We start from the raw sequence: 27,203 nt of genomic DNA on the forward strand, positions 1-27,203 counted from the left end.
CAAATCCCTTGAGCGTGCTACAGCTCTAACAAAGACATACAAACAAAGCAGTTCTTATTAAAGATGCCAGAGCATGATCCCTTGGGTTGCATTTTGTTTTCAATTTGTACCTGTAAGTCAATAGAATAGATGATGAGTGCCTATGAATAATTGCATCCCTCAAAGCAGTCCTTTTATTCACCTTTAAAAAGCCAGGGTTTATAGTGGAAGTAATTTCCTTATGATAAATAAATCCCTCAGTTGCTTCACCAAAAATTGGTCTGAGACTATATGTGGAAAAAATTATAAGCATCCAATGTGCCTTTATCACCAGTTATGCCATCGGTTATCTGTCATTCTGCTGCTTAGCTTGGAAAGCCAGAAGATACAACTTCAAACCCCTCGTGTTTAAACCCCTCACGTTAGGAAACAGTTTTTACAGACTATTTGGCACCCCTGTAGAATCCTATTTACCCAAATCCTCTCACACCTCATCCCTGCACAGCTTTGGAGCAAAAGTCATTTTTTATTTCTCCCTCGGAGGGGGCACAACATGACTTTGGCCATTCAGCATATCCACAGAATTTCATTGAAAAGATCATGACTTGTCTCTTCCATTTTTTAAACCATTTTTTAAAATGTGTTTTTAGATGAAGCTGTTGAACGGTATCTGTTTAATATCTTCCTTGCTACAGATAACAGCTTTAGTAGGAACTCGAGGCATGCAAAGAACGCAGTATATAACCCTCACTCATTCTGCTCACTCAGCTTGTTTCAACTAGCTAAAGAAATATAGTAAGGCAGTCTTCTTGAGACTAAAATTATTACTTCCCATGAAAACCTTTCAAGTGTGCAAAAAGTAGAGAAATGTTCTTTTCAGTGGAAACCAGACCTGAGCAGTTTGGGGCTATTTTCAGTTCTTTATATTCAATTTTCTGATTAACAATGTAGGGGTCATTAACTTTATTTTTTAGCTGTAAAAGCTAATAAATTGCTATCAAAATACTTTTCCATGATACTTATTAAGAAAAAAGAGCTATTTTTCTAATTTTTTTAAATGCTGACAAGGACTTTTGCTACTTTTATCAGGGACAATATACCTAATTTGCAAGAAGGAAGAAATATACATTGCCCAGCATACACTTCTTTGGTAGCCTGAACTGCTACAATTAAAAACCCAGAATGCCTGAGGTTGGTGACAGCACAGGGAAGATCATTATTCCTGGCATACTGGAATGTCAGAAAACATAGTCCTGCATGGGAAAGTGCTGGATTGTTAAATCTATGAAAGTTGGTTCTCCTAAAAATGGATGGTTGGGGACAATGAACATTGCCTGAATTTCCATAAGTTTTGGCACATTTTCTTGAATGCTTTCAGAGATCCAAATCCTCTTTGAGTGTATGAACAGTTGTAGTGTTTAAAGGCTAATGTGAGCCAGAATAGCTGGTGAAGAGGTGAAGTAGCCCATGAGCAAAGGCATATATGCATATGCAAGTATAATTGCATGCATGCTACTGAGCACATTATTTGTAATTAGTTATATACTACATACATATGTTTAATAAAGCAAAATTCTATATATTGATTATATAGCTACAGGCTTTGTATGCTACTTTGTATGCGTACCTGCCATTTGCAATCTGCTGGGCTTATTTTCCCTCTCATTAACAGGAATCTTATCCCCCTAATAGACTGAATTTTTTTCCAGAATCATCTCTAGGTGTTTCACAGCCAGCTTCAGAGTAAGTGACTTCTTTGTGGCTGTGATCCACACTGTATTGTCAGACTCTGCCTGTGTCCTTGGCCCCACAAGTACTTGCTGCTAGGAGGAGCCTACTGGCTAAAAAGTTTTTACAGGATGTAAGTGATTAATAGTATTAATTGACCTTGTTGGCCCAGAGGAATGTGTTTTGGCTTTCAACTTGGGGGCATTTCTTCACCAACCCATGAACCATTTTCAAATTTCAGCAGGCATAAAGAGGGAGACAGCCAGGCAGCTGGAAGAGCCCCACTGACCACCATCTCTTGTTTTGCAGGCCGAGAACTCTTCCTCACACATCTTTGTCCAGTCTCTGTAGGTGACAGCTGTAGATCACTTTAAAGGAAGGCTTAATGTATTGCTCACTCTCAGCTGATATATACTTGAGCAGGGAAACTGTTCAGAAGCTATGTGCCCCTGATGTTTATCCTAAGCCAGAACTGAACCAGGGAACCCCTAGGTCAGCCAGTATTCCAGTGTAAGGCACTAACAGCCCATACCAGAGCCAGGCAAGCTATTAGGAACCTTCTCCCTTTTCCTCTAAAGCAAACCAAAACACAGCAGCAAGTTGTGCTGAGCAGGACCAGAGCTTGGTTCTGAAGGACAGTGGCCTGTATCTCATCTATGCCGAAGTCTTGGGTCTGTGGAATTCGAAACCAGATGATGTTGCAAGAAAATCTTTATATGACATGGTGCATGTCAAAGAGGTTTGCCCTGAATAGGGTAGGAACATACCTTCTGTGGCTCCTCATGTTGTTCTGTGTCTGCAAAAGGAAATTGTTTTATGTGCCACTGTCTCTTTGTATAAATGTCCCAGGCCAGCAACGGAGCTTTCAAGTCTCTAGCAATGACTGTGCTTTTAAGTAATTATTTACTGAAGATCAAATTCCAGTTTACCCTAAGATAATTTAAATAGTGATGGCCAAAAAAGTACAGTGAAAAATGAAGACCTGAGTTAAGTGAAGTGTCTTTTAAATGTGTTTTTTCCAGATTGTTTTGGTTGGCAAATTGTCCCCCACAATCAAAAAAAAACCCCACTACATGTTTAATTTTGCCATTTTCAGAGGGTTGCTTTAGCTGTAAGAATGCTAGCAATGTTTCAGGACCTCAAAAATCAAAATTATTATTCTTACCACCACCACCACCCCCCTTAGACCAAGTGAAACATTTTGGTCAATGAAAAAATTGAAGATTTTTTATTTTTTCATACTGACAAATAATTTGAAAAACAATATTCTTAAATTGATCAGGAGTTCAGAATTTGTTTATTTTTGGAACTTCAAGAAAACTGTCACATCAGTTACTTTCACATCTGTGTATTTAAAGAAGAAAACATGGGTCAGTCACTAAAAGATCAAAATGAGAATCAAGAGCTTCAGATTTTTTTCCACTTTTGAGTCACTGAATGCAAAAGACTAAGGCACTTCATTCTAGTAGTTTCTATAAAAAGCACGTAACGTCTTTGACTGACATTGTTAAGAGCTTTGCATGGAATTAAAAAAAAAGTTTAACATATATTAATATTTAATTAGTTTGAAAGTTCCTCCCCTAATTATGTAAAAAGTTTCACTTTTCTGCATAGTTCTGCACTTTTCAACTCCACATTTCCAGATCTATTGTGTATTTTAACTTCTCTGCTAATACTGTAAAAATTTTACTCTTAGTAATTCATCAGAAGCATTCCTTGGAAGACACCCCTTCCCTATGCAGCTCCCTGTGTTTATTAAAGGAAGGGTGTTGACATGCTTGAGGTGGGAACCACTTTTTTTCTGAATAACTTTGATGTCAAAAGACAGTTGTGTAACAGCAGATGGCCTTCTGGTGATAATTTCCTGCATGGCTCCTTTGGTAACACCAATCTGATTTAATTTATTTTTTATAGGAAATACCAATGAATTTTGTGGATCCCAAAGAAATTGACATCCCGAGTCATGGAACTAAAAACCGCTATAAAACCATTTTGCCAAGTAAGTGAGTTAGCCCATGATTTCCTACTATGACATCAGTCCTGCTTTGAGAATGCACTGCTGTGAAAATCTAGCAGTCCTTATCTTTGATTGTTGCATACCTATTCATAAATGTCTTTATGTTCTATGTAGCAAGACAACAAAAGCCCAGTGCTGTAGGACTGACAAACACAGAACTCTCACTGGGTGCCTTAGTAGGTACATGCTTTGTCAGCATCCCAACAACGTATGGAAATGAAGACTCAGGCCATGCTGGTTTTCTCTGGTCAGGTAGAGAGAAGTCCGCTGCTCCTAGCAGTAGCTCCTCTGATCTGGAGGATGAGAGGACCAAGACGGTTGCCTCCAACACAACCCACACTGTCTTGCAGTCACTGAGCTCCCTCTGGTTGGATCAAGCTACTTGGGATCCTACCCAACATTAAATGGCCCAGACTAAAAAAAGCAAGTGTATCCTATCCTTTCCTGTACTGGGCTTCCATCTTCATAGCTCCTCTGGTGTTGTTTTCCTTCTCCACATGCCACATGGCTTTGTGGAAATCTGTTTACATTAGTAAGAAAACCATTATCACACAGCACTGCCTCATCATTGCTGTGAACTCGTTACTGCTTTGCTATACTGCTTCTGTATTTTTGTTGACCCAAATTATTTATTTCTTACAAAGTTATAATTGCTTTTTTATAATTAGAGGCAATTGAAAACTTTTCAGTGGGATAGTTTTCCTTCAAAATGCATGTTTCTATGAGACATTCTGTTTCTCCTTCATTAGTAATTTTGGTTTGTGTTCAGCTTTGAAATACGTTGACGAAGTTTTAACACTGGACTAAATATAGGCATGAATAGTTTTGTTTTATAATATTTTGACATCATCAAAGTGATAGAAGTGCAGTGATTCAAAATATTGGGAGAAACACCCACAGAAAAATGTAAACACATCCCTTTGCTTAGGTTTGGAATGAAGAATACTTCCCAAATGACAGCATATCCTATCAACTAGAAATTTGTTTTCTACTCATCTCTATAATGTCTTTGTAGGCCTATGTTGTATATTAGTCATGCAAATTCACACAATTTAAATGACAAGATTTCTCTCAGCAAACCTTCATGCATTGTAATCTGTTCACATCATTCAAAAGGCTTGCAGTCAAATTAATGAAAACTGATAGCCTTCAACCACTAGATTAGCCTCAGAAATGTGATACGTCGCTGGGAAAGAAGTTCATTGTGTGGAGTCGACACTTCCCTTCAGCCCCCAGTATAATTCCCACTGACTTCAAGGTTAGTTCATCTAGCGCAACCAATAGCCATGTGCAGCTGAGTGCAGTGGGGGAATGTTGAAGGGAACTAAAGAAAGTAAAGAAATGCAAGTTCTATACCAAGTAATCAGAAAATTCACCATCCCGTAGAGTCTGGCCCAGTGTCAACAGGATGTACACAGGGGGTGAAGTCCTGGCCCCTTTGACGACAGCAGGACTTTTGCCGTCAGCTGCAGTGGAGCCAGGATAACACTGGGCCTCCTTCCACCTGACAGGCAGATTTTTGGAAGTTCTCCCTTCCCACAGCATCTCATGCCCAAGCTGCCCCTGCCACCATCATGTTCTCCTTCAGCAACACCTTGCAAATGCAATGAGTGCTGTTTCACTGCAGCATGTGATTTGAATTGGGACACGACAGCTGGGCCGTGCTTGACGCTGATGAGCTTTGAGAACCAGCATGCCTTTGTGTTTTCACCTCCAGTTAGCCAGGACGTGCTGCTAACTCCGAGGCACATTTTCAGGCCAAGCACGCTGCCGGTGCGCACCACAGCTACTCACTGACAGGCACTTTGTAACCATCTTTGACAGAAATCAAAAGGTCTGTTGTGTGTTAGCACCGAGCTGTTTCAAAGAAGATATTTTGAGGATTGAAGCACATGCTCATAATAAATATTCACACACCCCACACCCAGTCCGAGAGGGTTTGGAAACGATTTGAGTGATTAAATAGAACAGCCTTCCTGGTTTCCTGCTCCGATGATATCAACCCCCTGCTTCACATGCCTGCGCCAGCTTTTCCATTCCCAGCGCTGGGTGCGTCTCCTGAATTGGGGCACCTGCAGTGACAAGTGACGTTTGAGCTGATGGATTATCTCCTAAAAATGCCCAGTCCTGCCAGCTCCACCCGCTGCGCTGTGGAGGATGTTCCCGTTTTCGAAGAGATAATTCTGTGACAGGGTGCACAAGGCCAGGTTCATGTTAACAGATACTACCCAGCCAGGCACACTCATGTGAAATAAAATGAATGTCTAATGAAAATTATTCTACAGGGGAAATCTATAAAGTGTGGGAAATTTTACGTTTCTGTGAAAGGTGTTTCAGTTCCAGTATGACATTGCCAATGCTCTTATGCAAACACCAGGATGGCTCTTTAATTTTCCGAGCATTTTTTACTTTTTAACAATAAGCTAACACAACTGACAAGGGGATGGTATGGGATCTGAGACAAGTGGCTAAACAGTTCCTTAAAATCACTGTTTCTCCACACCTCACCCACTGGTACTGTTAAACCTCGGTCTCTATCTCTAGCTCCATTCTCCCTGCCATCGCCCTACAGCGCTTCTGACTCCTCTGAGCAGGTTCCCAGTCTCCCAGCCTTGTGCGCCCTGCTGCTCTCTCCTCATCCTCTTACTCCACATCTTCACATTTGCTTGCTGTGTCCTGCAGCTCCCCCCCCATATCTCCTCACAGTGGGATATCGGCTCCAGAAAAGGACAAATAAATTCAGAAAGAGGGTAGGTTTAGATCAGACATTTGGAAGAAATTCTTCTCTGCGAGGTTGGTGAGGCCCTGGCACAGGCTGCCCAGAGGAGCTGTGGCTGTCCTCTCCCTGGCCAGGCTGGATGGGACTTTGGGCAACCTGGCCTAACGGAAGGTGTCCCTGCCCATGGCAGGGGGTTGGGACTAGATGGTCTTTGAGGTCCCTTCTAATCCAAACTGTTCTGTAATTGTATGGAAACAATTTATTTTGCAACTTTATAAGCAGATGCTGGAAAAACATTCTCTTGATGTTGAGAATTTTCAAGGTCCCCTGCACTACAGTTCTGACTGCAAATGGTCATGTTTGCCTCAGGCCTGCTCCCTAATCAAAGCAATAGGATCAGCAGCAGGCTTTCAAAGACTAAAGAAAAAAATCATATTTGCAAAGCAGAAGGAGAAAAACTGTTTATACTTTGCGGAATTCAACATGGTTTCATCACAGCACTTTTGTATATCCATGTGAGTTGACAAAATGAGTCCTCTCTGTGATCATCAGCATCATAACATCTATAATATTTGTAAATAGCCAGTATGCTAATAATTGATCTAAGTTAGACTGCACAGGTAAAAGTTTAAATTGATATTAGGCAGACCTTTTTTTCAGTATGTAAGATTCCCTTTGCATGAATAAAAATGTATTTTGTAATGCTGAAGCACATTTTAAAATGCAGAAGCACTCACCATGATACATTTTCTATTGAGAAATTCTGGATTATGCTGCAAATACTGGGAAATTATTCGGATGGGATTAGACAATCATGCATACTTTACAGGTGGTTTATACATGAAGTGCTCTGAAGCAGTTCTGTTATTTGCAAGTGTAATAGCCTATTCCCCACCTGGCAGAGACTGGAAATGACACCTGGTATGATTCTTCTGCGTTCCATGTTACAATATTCACCAAATAATACCAGTTTTCATCATCACTTACAGACTGCAAGAAAAAACAGGCAAAATGAGGGTGTATGAATTTCAAAATGCTCCAATATCTGAAAGATTTACAGTCTTTTGGGCCACAGGTGTGAAAGCAGTCGGTCTCTCAAAAATTTTAGTTTCCTTTTCTGCTTGCAAAATAGAAACACCTGAAGGACAGCCCTTCCCACGGGATTTGAGTCCTCCTGTTGGTGTGGCAAGAAGGACTGGGCTAGGAGTAACTAATTATTTATCCTGGAAGTGCTACATATGTGGATGTTCCCATACCCTAAAGAACTTAAAGCAAGTAAGAAAACAACCACCACAGCGTGTTGCACACTGTACAAGGAGTACAGCCCTGGGTCTTCCTGACAAAGTGGAGCTCATGGCGTGGATGAACCTCCAGCATCTATGATAGTCTGTGGAGGAGGCTGTCTGGCAGTGCCCAGATCGTTCCCTGCACTGGGCATCTCATGGGGGCAAGCTACAGCCCCTTTAATTGTCTCCTATTCCTCCAGCCTAATAAATTCAGACCAGCATTAATTTCTTAAAGATTGCGGTAGAAGCTTCTACTCTAACGGGAGAGCTATTCCAGACTTCCTAGATACAGGGAAGAAAACAGCAGTAATTTTGCCTCAGTCAAAATTGTAGGAAGCATTTTTTTATTGGTAATTATAAGTGCTTAACAGCTCCACTGCGTTTCAGGATGCTTTGCAAACATTGATGAATTCAGCCTCGCAGCCACCATCTGCGTCTTTCTGCTGCAGCTCCAGACTCCCAGACTTCGCCATCCTTGAGGAAAAGATTATTACCTCCAAGGTGTTTGTCATTCAGGAGGAAGCTAATTACTTCCATTTGTGTCTCATGATTTTTTAGTGGCCCTGGCTCTTCAGCAGCTCTCAGGTTTTCTCCCTTTCAGAGCTGAGTTTCCAGCACTTACCTATTTAATAGCTGATGAGGACTGTTAATTTCTAAAAGATTCCCATTCAGAAGCAGTGTTTGTTTAGTTGATTGGAGTTGGAAGGAAGTCTCAGAAATTGTGAAACCGATGTAGCTGCCTCTCAGTAACAGAGGGATTTATCCCAAGGCACGGCAATTAGACTTGATGTTGAGTCTGCCTGGAAGAGGTTTTTTAAGGTAGGGGTCAGGCTACGCCGGAGTCAGAGGCATTGTGTGAGCTAGAGGAAGCGGGTGTTTTTTTAAGGCCACGTAGCCCGAGGCGTTTGTGGAAATGGCTAATAATCACTCTGTGCTGAAAAGGAATGAGAGGTTTCCTGTCCTCATATTGTTACAGGGGGAAAAAAGCAAAAAAGCTCCAAGTGAAAAAGTTGGGAAAGCCAGTACAAAGAGATGTTAGCCCCAGCTAAGCAGGGTTCACACCGCGCTATTAACGCAGAGGACGGGACTTCCATGCGCAGGCTTTGAACCAGAAGTCCTGCCTCCGTCTGCACCTCTTAGGAAACGTACTTTTGAAAACACAAATCTCGTTCCTGCAAAGGTTCTGCTCCTGCCCAGACACTCCTGTGACCTCCCGTGGGAAAAGGACATGGAGTATGTTTGGGATCATCCCTCCTCTTCCTTTGACTTGCAAAGGTTTTATCTTGTTCCTAGGAACAGGAGGAAGAGTCACAAAATAAATCCAAAATCCGCTCTGAAAACACCAGGTTTTGCTACGCATAGATACATCAATTATGTATTTCTTGTGTAAACAGCAGGGCCACATAATAAATAGTGTTTTCTTACCACTCAGCAGTTCAGCATCCACGTATGTAGCTTTGAGCACATTGCCCAGATTGCGCTCAGCAAAGCAACTCCCCGGAGGCTATTTCCAAATCAATACATGTATACTGTCAAAAAGCTGCTGATTATAATTAATCATTGAAACAAATTGCCAGCAGAAGATATCTTTTTTTCAGAACAGAAATATGTCCGTGTCATTTTGCTAACATTAGAATATTTTTTTCAGAAAGTTATGAAGACAATCAGAAGTGTGCCCCTAGAACAGCCACTACATAGGCACCTCCCTCCACTTCTCCTACCTCTCTCTGTCATGCTGTGTAATTCAGAATTTACTGGCTTTAATTCCAAAAGGGCATTATGTAGGGGGATCACATCATCACGAATAAACAAGCAAAACCTTCCTTTGTAGGAGGGACTTAGTAAGCCCCATTTCTGTACTCAGCAGAACTGGCCCCACTCCATTCTGGATCATCCAAGACAGTGAAGGGCAGAAGAGCATGAAGGAAAACATCCCTGAACTTTGGCATCGTGTCTCCAGTATAGTACTCATGAGTTGTCACAAATTGTGTCAGATGAGAAAACTGGACTAATAGAAGGGTAGGGATTACTGAGTCCAGCCCCTTATAGTGAACTTAAAGTGGTATAAAAATACATCGATGATTTCATCCCAGGCAGGGGGAGCTTTTCTTAATTCAAATCCAGCTAGACTTATTGAAATGCTACAGCTTCAGGCAAAGATCAAAGATGAACCCAAAAAACTTGGAGTCATCATCTAGCATCGTTCAATGGTATGACTGAGGTTTCAGAGGCAGTCTAGGCAGGTCAGCTTGACACAGGAAGACTAGACCATGCTGAACATTGTCTGGACCTGATAGTGTTGCTTTGATGTCCACAACTTGCTGAGACACTTCTACACAGGCTGGCATTGTGCAGTATAGATGTACCTGTTACATGAAATGATTCTTTGCAGAGGGAAGAATTGAATGCATAATGCTTTCATGCTTGTCAACCCTGAATAACAGCAGATTATTTTCATCACAATGTCTTTGATTCTCTATAGAAATCTTCTAATTATGGGTTTTCTTTTTGATTTCCATCTTCCTTGTGCTCTTAGATCCTCTAAGCAGAGTGTATTTGAAACCAAAAAATCCATCTGACTCCTTGAGTACCTACATAAATGCTAACTACATTAGGGTAAGTAAATGTACGCTCTTCATTTGCTTTTGAGACAATATTTGATTTTCCACATCAATAGCTGATTTTGCCAAGGTGCCACTCATTTTTTTCCTACACATCTTAATTGATTAATACTGGTATTTGTCTGTCTGATAGAAATAGTTTCATAAACTGTTTCTAACAAAGACCACATAGCCATGAATGAACCAAAATTGTTGCACTAACAAAAACATTTCTAACAAATAGTTAATTAAACACATTAAGAAACACATGCATTGCTATATCTGTTTACCCCAGTATTTGCCATTTAGTGTTGTCGTAGTGCTTGTGGTAAAGGAAATAGGACTACCTTTTAATAGTGGCAGAGATACCAGTATGTTGATAAAGAGTCAACTGCAATATAAGCTGTATGGTTGCTCCAAACAAGTCCAGTAGTGATGGGGCTTTTTTGTGCATAACTGTATCAATTGATAGTCCTGAAATCATCGGTTAAGTAATTAAATGAATGCTGTAACAAGTGTGTGAAATGGGGCATAAGCAGATGCAGTGAATATACACATGTGCACCATCACACACACTCATTCACATGTTTGCTTCCTGTATTGAATGGTTATGTGATACCAGTGTGAGCCCTGTTGGCAAGCACTATTTCTAGCTGTCAGCTATGTTATAAGGCTCGATCACACACACGCGCACAGAGTCTTCTTGAACTCGTGGCACAGTGTCTGCTGAATAGACTATCAAGAAACTACTTCACTTATGTTTTAGGAGTGTGCTCCTCTACCTGAAAAATTAGATGTAGACTTGGATCACAGTTATATATCAGATCCTCAGCTGGAATAAATGCCATGTTGCAACTGAAATTGGGCCCCAGAGCTCTATAGTGATGTTACTTATTTAAACAGTACATGAGTATATGCAACCACATCCCCAGTGCCCCTTACCCTGCCTCACTTTGCCTCCTGTACTCTCAAGGTTTTGTACAAAGACATCATCATGTAACTAAGCAGAGCAGTTCTCCTTGGAGATCAACTTTTCTGTCAGCCAGGCCATGATTTCAGTCTTCTGAGGTTTCCTTTTTCCCCATGCCAACACCCTTCAGGCCAACATAATGACAATTACTGCTGCAGCTAGCACCAGCTGAATTGTCAGCAACTGCAGAAAAAATCCAACCCAGTGATGAAATGAAATACCACATCCGTGTGTGCAGTATCATTAGGCTCGCTGGGATCCTGACACACCTCTCTTGGGCACAGTACATTCAGGCAGATAAGTGAATAGCAGGAGGACTGTCTATAGCAGCTGAGGATCTGTCCCATTGGCCCACACAGTCAGTAACAGATGTCAAGGAGAAAGGGACCTGAAGAGAAGACCCACAGCAAGAGGTTTCTGCACCATCTCTAGCCACTCACTCATCCCCTTCAGACAGCACCAGGTTCTCCACATCTGCATTCCTGTCAGGCAACCTATCATTGCACAAATTCACCAGTACCTCTCTCTCAAAAAATAAGGCGGCAATCTCTTCTTTTTCCCCATTTCTTCTTGCCTTTCCCTCCCTTTACCTGACATTTCTTTAACCTCCTATATACTTATGTGTCTCAGGACTCCCTATACTGATATACTGTCCCTTCTATGGGGTCTCTTAAAGGCACTTCTCTCTTAGCAAAAATACACAGCATTCATATATTTTAAATCTTTTTTCCTGTCAGGAATCTTCATAGAAATCAGTTTTGTAGGGGGTTTTTTGGGTTTTAGGTTTTTTTCCTGTGGCTTGTTGACCGTAAACTATCTTGTAAACACTGCAGCAATATACAACATGGATTAAAGTACCTCTGGATGATGGAAAGCCTCAGCAACTTGGAGAACAGACTAAGCTAAAAGAAGCCAAGTAAGGAGGGAAATGTGAGAGCAATTTATGTATGCTCAGGACCATCTCAGTCCATCAAATAAGTAGTTTCCAGAGGAAAACCTGTTCTACTGAAAATTTTCTGATCTGCTCTACTATCGGTCATAACTGCTTTCAGTTCAAATAATGTTTGTTGGGGTTTTTTTTAAATTTCAGATTCCCTTTTCTGCTCTTTCAGACCATTCACCTGCAATTTTGGCTTACCACATGAATTTCAAGTAAATACTTTTGTGTCTGTTTCTCAACCAGGGATATGGCGGTAAAGAGAAAGCTTTCATTGCAACTCAGGGACCCATGATTAATACCGTGAATGATTTCTGGCAGATGGTTTGGCAAGAAGACAGCCCTGTCATTGTTATGATCACAAAGCTGAAAGAAAAAAATGAGGTATGACAACTAGCCAAACTCAGAAAATATTCCAAAGGCTGCATACGGTAGAAATGGATATGGAATAAAGCTAATGGATAACCAGCTCTTAAATACTCTGGTAATGGGAAATGGGAAATGGGAAAAGTAATGCTGAGGTAGCCAAATACACCAGCTGCAATTGCATAGCAATCATAAAAGATATATTTTAAAAAGACAAAAAGGAATTCCGTTTGCTAGATCGGTGACATTGGGTTCATAATTTCTTAAGAAACACCTCATTTATCTGTTGGTCACCTCTGTACTTGTTGTTCCTCTCTGTTATGTTGTGATTAGAGGTTTCCTGACATGGTTGAAGTTTGCAGTTTGCTATAATAGAAGGTTTTGAATCCATTCCAGATATTAGAAATCTTCTGAACCGTCCCAGAAATACTGTTTGGGCTCACAAATGCCAATACCTTGGAGGGACTTGGCCAGAATGGAAATACATGGCGCTTTACGTTACTACCAAGTAGAGAGGACAATTGCATTTTAATTACTAATAGCCATCTAATTGCCTGTTATACATTGTGTGACTTTTGGATTGATTCCCAATTACATCTTTAATAGCTTTATTGAGTGTTCATATAAATTGTTGCCAGGCTTTCCCTGACAGTGCCAGAGTCCATATTCATGGCTGCTAGACATTAGGAACAAAAATCACTCTTCCATGCAGAGGGCCAACACAGAGCTCTGCTTTGGAAGTTTAATGCTAAAGAAGTGGTTTACAGGGCTTGTGGACAGGAGAGAGACAGACAGAAGGGAGCTTGACTTTGTTGTGTCCGAACTGCTAGACTTAGTAGCAATTCTCAACTCCAGGTAGGTACTTCAACCAAGTCTCAGCACCACGCCAGGTCAGCACCAGGACTATATTTTTCCTGCTACACTCACGCACCCACCCTTCCAACTCAGATGCATGTGATGACAGAGAAACAGAGTTTATTCAGGAAAAGCTCCTAGTCTGAGTGATCAAGGGACCTGAGTGTGTTCCCAAGGTTCAAGCTCACTGCTCCATTTAAATATGGACTCAGTAGACAAACTCTTACATAATTGTCCAGTGCTTGGCTCTTTGTCACCATGAGTTTGGGCTTCTAATATGAAATCACTTTGAAGTCCAGTGGATTTCAAGAAAGCCGTGTGTAAAAAATAGTTTGGTCCCATAAAATATGCTGAGATGTATTTCTGCACCAGGTGCCATTTTATACCAGCCTATTCAAACTAGTGTCCAGAAGCCTACATTAAAAAGATTGCTCCTGAAAACTTACCCCGGCCTAACTGACCAGAAGAATAAGTATTTCACTGAGGAAATGCTGACTGTTTAAACACTCACATCTGACACTGTGTAAGAAGAATGACTTGAAAGAAGTGCCCAGTGGTTTCCATCATGTCAGGAAGCCCTGTGTTTACCTGAGTTACGCAGGCTTTAGGCGCTAGTGTTTATCCGCATTGTTGTGGCCTGGCAGTGGTAATTTCCTCCTAATAGAAAGGGTGGGGAATCTCAAATCGTTCCCAGGCTATAAAGAGAGGCTGTGTTTGCACAAGCTGTCCTGCCCTGTCTAGAAACCTTAGGAACTCTCCCACCAGTACCGGGTTTCTCCTGAAACCTTGCTTGCTATTCAAAAGGAAACACGTTAGCTAACGGCTGTGCTCAATGTATTAACTTCACTGTTAAAGTAGTTGCTCTCTACAGAGGAGGCAAGAAGAGATGTTTTTCAGCATAATAGCACTCAAAATTTCCTCTACTCTGTGGTTTCCTTCATTTCTATCATTTTCAAGGAGGTACATCTGCAATATATGCACATACAAATACCTTCATATTTGAAGCGTACTCATCCACTCATCCACATCCACCACTGCACAAATAAACCTGGGTCTCAGGTATAAGCCCTGTTCCTCAGTTGGTATAACATCACTCAGCCTCTATTTGAGCTATAATGTATTATAATCTATAAATTATTGTATAATGAGGGAGCTCTCTGATGACAGACACATGAAAAACCATAATCTCAACAATAAATTAATTTATTTAGCATAATTATTTGGGACGTTAGTGGCCTAGTTCAATAACCTGATGTGATGAATTTGCAATAACAATAAGAATTGTGTGAAATTATGATAAACAAAGTTTTTTATAGAATTAGTTCCTTTCATGAGATGAAAAAATGGTTGACTTTTAGTACAGTTTCTCTAAGATATATGAAGATATGAGTACTGGGCAAAATGTTAATTTCAGCTGTATGAAAAAATTGTGGAACATTAAATTATTGGACTATTAAATACGGATCATTAGATTATTGGATTTTCTTTATTTTATATTTCAAACTCTGATTAAAAAAGGAAATGATTTGTAAGAAAGAATAATACTGAAGGAACTATGGAGGCTGTGAGAATTTTAAGCAGAATCTGTAAAACCTGTCCTCAAAGCTACACAATGTCCAAAGAAATTGGAAATCTTCCCATGCAAGGAGAGTGCACAGCAAAGGAGCTTCTGCCTGAATAAATAATGAGAAACTTGGAATTCTAGCCTATAATTTTAGGGTTAATATGAGGAAAAACACATCTCACCTAGTGATCTAGGTGCCCTCCCAGGTCACTGAAGAGCAGTAGTCACCTCCAGAGGGTGATCCATCCCACTGTAAGAGAATGAGATACATCACCCATGGAAGGTGACCATCTCTAATGCTGTAGTAAAATTTTAGGACACAATCTTGTAAAGCTTTATCCACAGGGAACATATAAATTTTAGGTATTCATGATATCTGAGTAAGACAAAAATTAGACAAAAAGGTGGAATGTAAGAATTTTATAGACTTCTATGTAATTTTACAGAGAAGTTTAGAGACATCTCTATTATCAGGTGTTTTTTGAAGTTATGCTATGCATTCCTAGACAAAACACATTTTGTTTGCCTTAGAAAATAATAGCACGAAAGGACTAGTACTGACAGATGTATTTAACAATGGGTGTTTATTCGACTTGGATAATGTAAATCTTGTTGGCTAATGCAAATCTTGTTGCCAGTAATTATCTACAACAATCTTGTTAACTCACTATTTAAAGCTCGTAATATATTTCATGTAACATTTTTTTCCCTCAGTTTTTAAGACACTCTTATCTACGCATACCAAAGTAGATTTGGGAATTCAGAAATCCTACCTTTTGCAGAATTCACATAAGCTTCTTTGAAGATTAATTATTAGTTGAGTATTGGCATCATGGATATGTCTTAGGTTTTGGAAAAACTTAAGAAGATTTGGTCCTAACAGAGGATTTTAGTATATGAAGACAAATCCTGCAAACCATCTTAAAATATACCTCTCATGCTTGAGTTAGTAGTGACACTAGAGGACAGGAATAAGAAGGGATTCTGGAAATGAAACTTCGTTGTTATTATTCATTACTGTTGTGTGTTGGCCTGGTTATTGGGACACTTAATGTGCAAATTTGTTGGCATAGCTATATGGAAAAATAAAGAAAAAGTAGAGCTGAAGTAAAGCCACTTTACAAATATTTGAGAAGTGTTAAACCAGTTTTGTTCAGGGTCCAAATCCAGGGAAAGTAAAGCAAGTAAATAACCCGTCAGCTGAGAGCCCCTTCAGCAGAATTGTTTGGGGACCAGGCTGCAACTGAAGCACTTTCTGGCAAGTTAAAAAAGCTTATGATCCTATGCACAGACCAACCACATAACTAGCAGGTGCCAGCCCTGACCCAAAGCAGGGACAGACCCTACTCAGTTATGGAGATGCACCTCAGGAGCATGGGATCCACAAGGAAACATGACAGGCAATGGAGAGAGCTTAAACCTGCAGTTTAGGGGGGAAGGACAAAGGCTGAAATTGATTAAAGGCCATGTGAGATACTGTTTCCTGTATAAACTTCCTGTTGGGGTATGTTGGATTTTTTAATATTTTTTTAAAAGGCCAGGTGCCAGATCAGAAGTAAATAATCATTTATTAGCGAAAAGCTAACCAGTGGAAATTAATCTGAAGGGTCTATTTGAAAGATGGCAGGAAAATGAGATTTTTTCCATGTGAAAGTAAGAAGATTCCCAGGCTTTTGGTTGTTGGTCAGGATTTCTTTTTTTTTTTTTTTGATCTTAAGCATGTTTTAAAATATCCTGCTCATGGCTGTTAATGTTTCCCAACTGCATAGAGGGTTGTATGTTCAATCCAAGCTCACAAAATATGTGATCTATTTAGAAAGTGCTGTAATAGATGAATATGCTGAAAAGGAAACCATGCAGCCTGAGAGATCAGCAAGGAGCAAAATCAGGACAAGCACAATGAGTGGAGGTGGAGGAACACATGATGATAAGAACAAGTGAAGTCTTACTTGTTTCTGATATCAAGGAATCACTAGGTTGGAAAAGACCTTTGAGATCAAGTCCAACCATACCTGTTCCTCTACTAAACCATATCCCTAAGCACCTCATCTACCCGTCTTTTAAATACATCCAGGGTCAGTGACTCAACTGCCTCCCTGGGCAGCCTGTTCCAATACCCAACAACCCTTTCGGTGAAGAATTTTTTCCTAATGTCTAATCTGAACCTGCCCTGGCGCAACTTGATGCCATTCCTCCTCATCCTATCACCTGTCACTTAGGTGAAGGGATCAACACCCATCTCTCTACAACCTCCTTTCAGGTAATTGTGTGATAAGGTCTCTCCTCAGCCTCCTCTTCTCCAGGCTAAACAACCCAGTTCCCTTAGCTGCTCCTTGTAAGGTTTGCTCTCCAGACCCTTCACCAGCCTGGTTGCCCTTCTCTGGACATGTTCCAGGACCTTGATGTCTTTCTTGTAGTGAGGGGCCCAAAACTGAACACAGCACTCGAGGTGCAGCCCCACCAATGCCAGTACAGGGGCACAATCACTTCCCTGGACCTTATGGCCACGCTGTTTCTGATACAAGCTAGATGCCATTAGCATTCTTGGTCAAATATGTACTGTAGGAGATAAAATTTTGCTGATTACAAACAGGAGGGTAGACAGCATCCTTCTTAACCACTGAGTTTAGTTTTTTGTACAGATACAAATTCTATCTTCCTGAGATCAGTGGAATTTTCTCTAAGGTTCCAGCAATAGCTTGAGGAAATTTACTCTTTTTTTTGCCAGTGGTCCTGGCATTTTCTGTGTTATTTTCTGTACGCTGGATATGTTTATCCCTCACATCTTCATCTTTATCCCTTTATTACAATTAACTTTCAAAAACCTGCTAATTCTCCCAAATATCTGTCTTCTAAGAAGTGGCTGAACCAACTGATCCCAGCTCTATTTTCAAGGCTATTTTTTAAAGCGGTAACAAAGAGTATTTAAAAAAGATGCACGGAGACTGTGTTAAAAATAATCCATTGTATCTCACTAAATGTAGACAGGCTGTTAAATGAAAGTTATTTTAATGAACAGCCCAATTTCATTGTCTACCCAGTGCAAGTTGCCAATTCCAGTTCTGGGAAAGAGTCAAGAAAAACACTCCTCTGGAGTGCCTGAAGGCTTTGTAGTGAGCGTCGCATGCTCACATTTATCAAGAAGTCTCAGGGGTTGACTCAACTATTGTTGATTGTCAGGGTACAATTGTGTATTTAGACTTTTCTTTTTCCCCTATTAGTGCTGAAAACTCCACTCCCAGGGAGGGGCATGAACTGCAGATCTGGCGTGTGATAGTAGCTATATGTGTCACATGGGGGGATTGTGGAACTTGTGAACTTTTTGTTTTCGTACAAATTTCTGAGTATTTTATTGCCATTCTTGATGTCTTCGAGGAGACAGCAAATTTAGGACGTTCGAGTAATTCTGCAAAAGACAGGATTTGAATGAAACCAGTCAGACTGGCCAGCAATATTTCAGAAAATGTGGCTTTCACACACCTTATACTATTAAGGTAATGAGCATCTATTTTTAGAAGAGGATTTATACAGCAGAGATGATTCGGTTCAATCAACTATTGGGTTATCAAGTAGAGTCGCAGCTTAAAGATCACACCTGGTGGTAAAGCCTTGAATTTCACTGGTATTTTTTTCTGGATCATTTTTAGCAGGATTTACTGGGAGTTGTGCTGTAAGACAATTAATTATATTAAAGGGACTGTTACATTTTGCTGCATAGTGTAGGGTACTGTCTAAATATCTACCAGCTTGTGTGTGTATATATGTATATATTTATGTATATATTTATGTATATATTTGCAAGAGTTTGTGAGGAAATACAAGCAAGTTCTTTCTGTGATGCCTATTATTGTAGAACTGCCTGTTGTCTTGGTGCTTGGTTTTTTTACCTGTGTATTGACTATGAAAAGGAAAGTTTTCTTTAATTGTTAGGGTTGTTGTTGGGGGGGTTATTTATTTAATGAACAAGTCAGAGTGACCAGCATTATTTCAGAAAATGCAGCTTTCAAACAGCTTACACTCTTAAGGTAATAAACAGCTATTTTTAGAGAAATATTTATACAACAGAGATGTTTGCTTTCAGGTAGACTATAGAGATACTTTAATGGAAATTAATAAGAAGTTGCAGTTGAAGATAAGCAAACTGTTGCAGGGGGAGGATAAAATGATCCATATTATAAATACTGTTCTTTCATCTTCTTTTTTGTACATGCTTGACAGATGCATTGCTGAAATAGTGTAACACTGCTGAGTCACTAAGGATTCTGTATAAATTTGTGCAGCTGTGGCAAGACTGATGGATTTTTTTAACGTTAATGTGCAGTAGGTTATATAGTAGATAGCTCAGATTCTGCAAAATACTTCAATATGCACATAAAGTCCCTCAACTCAGTAAGATCTAAGGGCACATTTACATGTTTTGTTGTATCAGGGCTCAGGACAGTAAAGAGGATGCCTTGTGAGGGGAAGGCAAATTCTGAATGTCTCCCATTTGGAAAGAGTCAACTTTATACATTTAATTCTAAGAATGTTCTAGACAAAGAATCTTTCATTTTGAATGCATAAAATAATTCATTGAACTGAACTTCAATAAGCTTTTAAGAATAAAACCAGCTGCTCAAAGTGTTCAGTGGTAGAGATGCATTGTTGAAAAACTCAGATCCTGAAAATGAGGCCTAAGTCATTCCTTAAGAAGCCTATGGTGTCTCAGTTAGGAATGCTTCTGTCGTGAACAGCACCTCAGCTGAATCCACCTGAGCTTTCCATGCAAATGTGTTCTGTGTAAAAATTAGATATGAATATAGGTCCAGAATCCAGTTTGTTGATGACTGCTGATGTTTTCTTTCCAGAAATGTGTGCTGTATTGGCCAGAAAAAAGAGGAATCTACGGGAAGGTTGAAGTCCTTGTTAACAGTGTGCAAGAATGTGAGAACTATACTGTCCGCCAGCTTACAATAAAGGTAACAGAGCACCTGAGAAGAATTGTTCCTAACTTTTCTTTTTTTTAACATTAAATGAAGTTAAAGTGTGTTTTTTTTTTTCTTTAAAGGGCATAAATTTTTACAGGAGGAGTAACTGAGCTATGAAGCTCACAGCTGCAAGGAATAATTGAGACCAAACTGGTGGAACACTTATTGTACCTCTGCTTTGTATCACCCTGGCAATAAAAAAAAGAGCTTCAAAAAAGGAGTGGAGCTTTCACTCTCCTGAATTGCATTTGCTTCGAGACCTTTTTAGCATTGCCAAGGCGATGCAAAGGGATTTCAGTTAATGCAAGAACTAGCATAGTGTCATTCAGAAAAAGATACATTGCTTGTGTTGTGTGCTGAGTTCATCTATAGCCCATTTGAGAAGCTAAAATGTAGGGAGTATATAAGGAAAGCTTCGTTCTTTCATGGTTCTGACTAAGCACGAACTTTGCAAAGTAGAGAGGCAGATGCTCCTCTCATGAGTTACTCCCCATCTTACACTTAACATGCTACTGGATTGCATCATCCTCTGCTCCTGACAGAGCGTTAATGAACCGGGAACATTTTCTTGGTGCTTCAGCAGAGGCAGTGAAAAGTGGACAGAAGTCATATCATCCAACAGGAATTACTCTAGCCCACATTTACCCCCTTTACTTGTTCAAGTAAGTGGCAGCAGCCTCTGTTGGAGAGAATAACTGGATGAACTGGGACGTTTGATTAAGCTACAAGGGCTTCTGCACATTTCACTTAAATATGCTTGTAATTTTAGTCTCAGATCCTTATGATAACAGCCTTAAAAGGTAGCAGAAACATGTAATTTAGAGATTCAGCACCTCAGAACAAGCTAATCTCTCTAGATCTCATTGCTGGTCTAACAATGACCTCTGACAATTCCCACAGCAAGTCAGTAGTCAGATGGACAGAGCAGAACATAACAGAACTGGAAAAAGAGCTAAGTCTTCAGGTGCACAAACCCTTCTTGCAACTGCATCCCTGGAAGCATGCCTGTTCCCTGCAATTGCATCTTCTGAGTCTAATAAAAAGAAAGTTGTTAAATCTCTCTTAACATTTTTACTGTCTTTTTACCGTAACATTGAGAGAAATAAAAAAGAATTGTTCACCACAAGTGTGCATATAAAATCTTCATGTTCTTTTCAGCAAGGGAGCCAGTCCCAAAGTGTGAAACACTACTGGTACACATCCTGGCCGGACCACAAGACCCCTGACAGTGCTCAGCCTCTGCTTCAGCTCATGCTGGACGTAGAAGAGGACAGAGTAGAATCACCTGGCAGAGGGCCCGTCGTTGTGCACTGCAGGTACTTTACAATCCTTCTATGAAATGACTGCCCAAAGCAAGGCCACAGCAAATCACATCAAAGAGTTCTCTTAAACAAAGAACATATTTGGGGAAGAGTAAAACTTCCCCAGATACTCTTCATGCTAATTGACTTTTTCAGTCCGTATTTAAGGATCTGAGAGAATTCCCTTGTTGCTAGCAAATTGTTTCTGAACCATTATCCATTTCTGCTAATGAACTCTGTTTCTGAAGGACCAGCTGGAAAAATTGCTCATTTTCTTTCTTATTCATGATTTGCATTCTTTTCAGTCTTGTTGCATAATTACATACCTAAGTCAAACACAATGCCCTGTGACTGCTTGGCTAAAATGTTGTGAAGCAAGGCAATGTTGAACAGCAGGCATCAGGTACAAATTTGGAGAGCAAAGCACATCAGTAGTAGAATTTGTGAACATTTTCACAGGGGCAGCTGGTTAGATATTCACAAACAAAGCGTTACTCAGTACTCGAGAGCAGGGTGCTATTTACACAAATTATAACGAAGCAGAGAATATCCTTCTAATCATTCTAATCAAACTCCATTTTATTGCTTTATATTGATCCATTCCTTCATGCTGCAGTTTAAGTAGTATGAAATAGTACTGGATGCATTATATTGGTAGAAAGAAGTAGGTAAAGAAAAACTGAAAAAAAAAATCAGTGTTTCTTTACTTGTCACAACTGTGATGACACATCTCTCACAGTGAGACAGTACTATTTTTTTTCCTAGAAGTACATCAAAACCAAAACTTTTCATCTTGAATCACTTCTTTTCAACTCCATACTTAAGAGATTTAGAGAAATGGAAGCCAGATTTGAACCACCCATCATTTTGCAAAACCAGAATGTGATGAATAAGGAACTTTCCCAAATTTTATGCAGCTGTTTTTATCAAGAATTGCAGTTTCCCTAAATAATCTAAAATCCGTGGATGCCTATTGAGAGTACCATTTTTCCAGTAAGGATCTTCAGTAATGATGGTCTTCAGAACAGGGTGTCTTTCCGAGGTGAGTGATATGATGCCAAGGTCTATAATAATGAACTGAAGTTTATTCATGATTAAAGACCCAGGTATCATCTCAATTGTGATTAAAGTTAATAGTTCTTCAGTGATAACTCAGATATTTATACACTCACTACACTATGGCCTCAAAATAAGTAAACTCACTCATACTCCATTTTCTGGTCAGGTAGTTTATTCCTTGCTAATCTGAGTTGCAGCTGAGGTCATCCAGGTTTTAGAAAGCCTGTGTGCACTTTCCATTTGGATATTAGATACAAACACACAATTTTCAGTTATTTCCAGAGGAGCATCACAGTGCTCACTCAAACAATGATCCCTAGTCCAAAGCAGAATTTTTTTTTTAATGTGACACAAGTGAAAACAAAGGTAATTCAGGGGGGTTTGTACATCTTCTTGTAGCCAGTGAGTATAGGGTGCTGTCTTACACACTTCAGTGATGAGCCCATTCAGGATTCAAGGTGTAAGATGGACTTGACTTATTTTAGCAAAGTAGCTCTTATTCTTCAAAAGAATAGGAAAAAGACAAAGAAATGTATTTGGTCCTTGAAATCAGCAGATCTGATTACACATACAGACCCACATCCTTGAAACCAGCACACACACAGAAACACACAGCTACCCCAAGGACACAGATTTCCGGAGAAAGTTTTAAGTTCTTACCAATCTTTATAGTGGTATCCACTAGGAAGGTATATGTTTCCTCTCTCATGACACTCATTGAAAGCATGTGGTAAATATGGAAAATATCTGCTTACTCTGGCCTTTGGATGTGTAGTTGGTGCATCATAATAGGCTCGTGCTTAATGACAAGTAGGTGGTCTGGGATCAAATGCAGGTTTTAATTGAGGGATTTCAAATACACAGTGAAGAGATTTGTTTTATTTAAATCAATAAGGATGGATTAGAACACAGAAATATATTATGCAAATGTAAAATAAATTTAGCTCCATTTAGTCAATGAAACCGAGTTGCCTGAGAATCTGGATCACAAAGAACCAACAATTTGGCGTATTGCAAGACTTGTTAGAGTTTCTTAAATGAGAATAAGGGATAAAATTTTCATGCCCAGAAACTTGACACTTTTATAGTTATTAATGGAAGTTTCTGCTTTTCTTTCCTCATCAGCTAGTGCATGAACATATTCTATAAAAAGCAGACTGCCTGCATCTCTTAATCACAATATTCCAATTTTTCACACTTCAAATTAACAGACCACAGTCATTACAAATGTGCTACTACACCTTAAACTTCTAAATAAAAGGAAAAATAGAAAAAATATATAATATAAATATATATAATAGTTTTTTAAATTATATAAAAAACAGGTTTAAGTGCTTGAAAACAGTTCAAAGTTAACAGCTCTCTATATTTTCCAGATATACCAGGAAAGAAATGCCAGGCAAATGAAGAACAATGCCATTTTTATCTTGCACTGCCTGAAATAAAGCTATGTAATAAGATAGGACTGGCATGCCTGAGCTGAGGAAGAAAATATATTAGAACCCTATTCTTTGTTTTACACGTATTAAAAACACGTCCAAGAACACTTAATCCACCCCAAAAAAAAGGGAAAAAATGAACCCTTCATTATAGCCAGCTTCACTTACATCTGAATTGTTTAAACTTGTTAGCCCCACTTTCAAGGGTTTCAAAACATTTAAGGAAGAGAATGGGGGTGTGCATTGGATTTCTTTCTCCAAATCCCTCTTTATAAACTATGTCCTTCTCTGGTTGGATACATTTATCCCATAGATATCGATGTCCAAGGAGACAGGCTGTCAACATAGGATCTTCAGCTCACTCGACCCAGTTTTACATCTTGTTATCCCTTCATGGTTGGCTTGGACATTCTCATATATTTAATTTGCTGAGTCCTCTTGGACATTTTCACTTCCAGATGGGAGGGCCCTTGATTCTCTAAAGCTCTCCTCGCTCTCATTCTGTGGGGAGCAGTCTGTGATTTGTTTCAGCTGTGGCAAATGGACGCACTCCTGGTAACACTTTGCACTCACATATATCAAGCCTCTATCTGAGACACTCAACATATTCTTCCTGGTATTAATTTAAATAACTCTTGCAGTGCTTTTATGAGGTAGGTAGCATTCATACCCAGAAACGAAGAAAGCAAGGCACCAAGTGCTGATGCTTAAGTATTTACTATAAAGCCAGGCGTAGAGATCTGGACCCACGTTTTAAGAATTTTCTTACATTTTCCTGCCAGGCAGCATGACAGGGATGAGCTGCACTGAATTCCACATTACTTAAGCAAGAAGCAGAGTGGGGCAGAGATTCTCAAAAGTTTTGGAGGCCCAGGGAATAAAACTAATGCCAAATAGGCTGTTTCTAAGCAGCCATCAAGAAAAACTGGAGAGTTACAGCACCAAATCCTTTTTCCCTCTTGAAAAATCACAGGAGAGGGAGTTAACTTCATCAGCATGTTTCTAGGTCCTGTTTACTTTCATGGTGAAAGGTATGGCTAGCAGAACCCCTGTATACTTTGAGGGCTTCAAACATAAAGTCCCATTGACTTTTGCCTTTATGTGGGCTTTTACCCCAACTCAGTGTGTATCTCCATCCTCTGCTTGGACTGTGCCAGAGAATACTTGAACTTTGTGGTGGTAATGGAGATGATTGTTTTTCTTACCGTACACTTGCACGCACACTGGAAATGCGTAAGCCTCACAAATGACCCACAACAACTGGACTGCTGGAACAGTGCACCCTTTCATTTCTCCCTGAAGTAGTCTGAAAGGTTACCCTTGCTAGTCGTGCACCCAGGAACCATGCTGGAAACATGTTGGTTCTAGCAATTGCATGTTTCATATTTTTTTGTGCTTTCATATCTATTCAGTGTTTTCCACTTGGACCTGTGAACTCTGTTCACCCATCAAATTTTGCCTTCTTTTCAGTGCGGGTATAGGAAGAACTGGATGTTTCATTGCCACGGCCATTGGTTGTCAGCAGTTAAAAGAAGAGGGCGTTGTAGATGCATTGAGCATTGTCTGCCAGTTACGAGTGGACAGGTGAGTGCCAGAAGAACCATGTGTCAGTCAGTGGTTCTGAAATGCTTCATTAATGATCCAGTAACAATTCTGAAAACCTTTTTGCAGTTGAATGTTGCTTTATATGAAGTGGCTGCCGTCATCTTCATTGACTCTTACGACTGCATTAGCTGAATATTCAAAGTAACGTTTGTAATTAGATACTGAGTAAGGAATATTGTTTTCTGGGTGAAACTGGGTGAGACTCCACTGAATTAAATTCTCCTGAGATGGCAACCCTGTGGTTGCTGGGCATTTGGCTCTCCTATTTCCTCTCCTGGAGCTTTCTGCTGTCTGCAGAATCCCACCAGGACACAAGAGATGGGGCCAATCTGGAGACAAGGGATTGTCTTTGAGTGTGGGTTGACAGGGACATCCAGGCTCACTCAGTGTGTAGTTTCTTTACGCAGAGGAGAGAGCCAAATCTGGTGGTGTTGCTATTCCCTCCGCTGTGCTGGGGGTCCTTTTGAATTGGGTTGGCCAACCACCCAGCTAAAGAAAACAGCAAGGCGTTTGTTGCAGGGTTTTCTTAAGTCAGATCAATTCCCTGATTGAATTCACAGCTTGGGAGCAGAAACACTGTAAGCCAGCATTGTTGCAGAGTGCTTTGTTTTGTGAAACCGTGGCTGAAGAGAGATTTGTGTTGGAAAGGAGGATGTGGGTATTGTGCACAATGGAAGCTGTTGGTTTGGTTGTATTTTTCTTTCTTACTCTGCTCAGGGAAGCAGGATTTTGTATAAAGTAAATAAACAGGGCTGTACCAAGAACAGAGAAGTCTCATTCCTCTCCTGCTGTAGGTACCAAGTCATGTAATCTCCTTGCAAGTATCTTCACAACCCATAAGGGTGCAAATGCTGAAAAAGATCTTAGATCAAAAGGATTTTTGCGTTCTGCAAAGTTCTGAAAGGTGCTGGAACCACCTTTCAGAAATTGCAGAAGGACCAGAATCTATATAGCTGATTGTGTTTATGGATCATCTCCTCTACCTTCCCCTCCCACACACCTTCATCATACTAGAAACTGTAATGTGATCTTTACAGGGCAACACGAGCCACTTGGAGTGTGAAATTCTCCAAGGGGACTTCCTGACCTAAAAATCTCAGCAACAAAAAAGATGGAAGAGCTGAAGGAAAAATGCTTACTCTGTTTTAAATTATCAACTCCAAATTTCTAGCAATCCGGTCTGATTATCTGTTCATCTCATTGAAAATGGTTGGTAGTGTTCTCCCCCATTTTTTCATATTGCTTTTACACTCTGGAGAAGTGGAAGCAAACTCTGCTCTCAGCTGTATCATTTTCTATGTCATTATTTCAGCTACAGAAAAAATAAACCAAATTTTCAGCATTATAACTGACAACACAATTTCACCGACTGTATCTAACAAACTTTTTTGTGTGTATTAGTATTCTAGATAAACTTGGAAAGAGATGGAAATCTGACCCAAAAATAAACATTCATAACAGAAGTCTCAGTGACACAAAGCTCATTATAAACATTGTTGTCTTGTGATTTTCACATTTCTGTATTTTTCCAAGTTTTATATACAGTCCAGAGATTTCGTTTAAGGTGCCTCAGCTCTTCATAGTCTCAGGCATTGCCTGAGACAAAAAAGTATATCTGTATTGGTTTGGGGGTTTTTTTAAAGGCATTTTTCTGGGCAAAACTCAGTAACCAAAACCTTTTTTACTTTCCTTTTTCCAATTGTCCATACTACAGAAAGGGCCTCACTCACCTTGCAGTCAGTTCATAGCAAGGACTAGCAGATCCTAGGACTACAGCAGCCACGTCACAGGTTCATAAAGTGACCACCTAT

The 27,203-nt window shown here is 39.9% G+C and overlaps 1 protein-coding gene across 1 annotated transcript in view; it reads left to right on the plus strand.

Annotated features, from left to right (window-relative positions):
- PTPRR (protein tyrosine phosphatase receptor type R) overlaps positions 1-27,203 on the plus strand; it is a 152,460-nt gene that overhangs the window by 120,668 nt on the left and 4,589 nt on the right. Inside the window, exons 8-13 of the mRNA XM_084279488.1 lie at positions 3,622-3,706; positions 10,266-10,345; positions 12,483-12,620; positions 19,869-19,979; positions 21,147-21,304; positions 25,258-25,371. Of these exons, the coding sequence (XP_084135614.1) occupies positions 3,622-3,706; positions 10,266-10,345; positions 12,483-12,620; positions 19,869-19,979; positions 21,147-21,304; positions 25,258-25,371 (686 nt within the window). The remainder of the gene's footprint in view (positions 1-3,621; positions 3,707-10,265; positions 10,346-12,482; positions 12,621-19,868; positions 19,980-21,146; positions 21,305-25,257; positions 25,372-27,203) is intronic.

The sequence above is a fragment of the Gallinula chloropus genome (assembly GCF_964237585.1).
Source record: "Gallinula chloropus genome assembly, chromosome: 1".
Taxonomy (NCBI): domain Eukaryota; kingdom Metazoa; phylum Chordata; class Aves; order Gruiformes; family Rallidae; genus Gallinula; species Gallinula chloropus.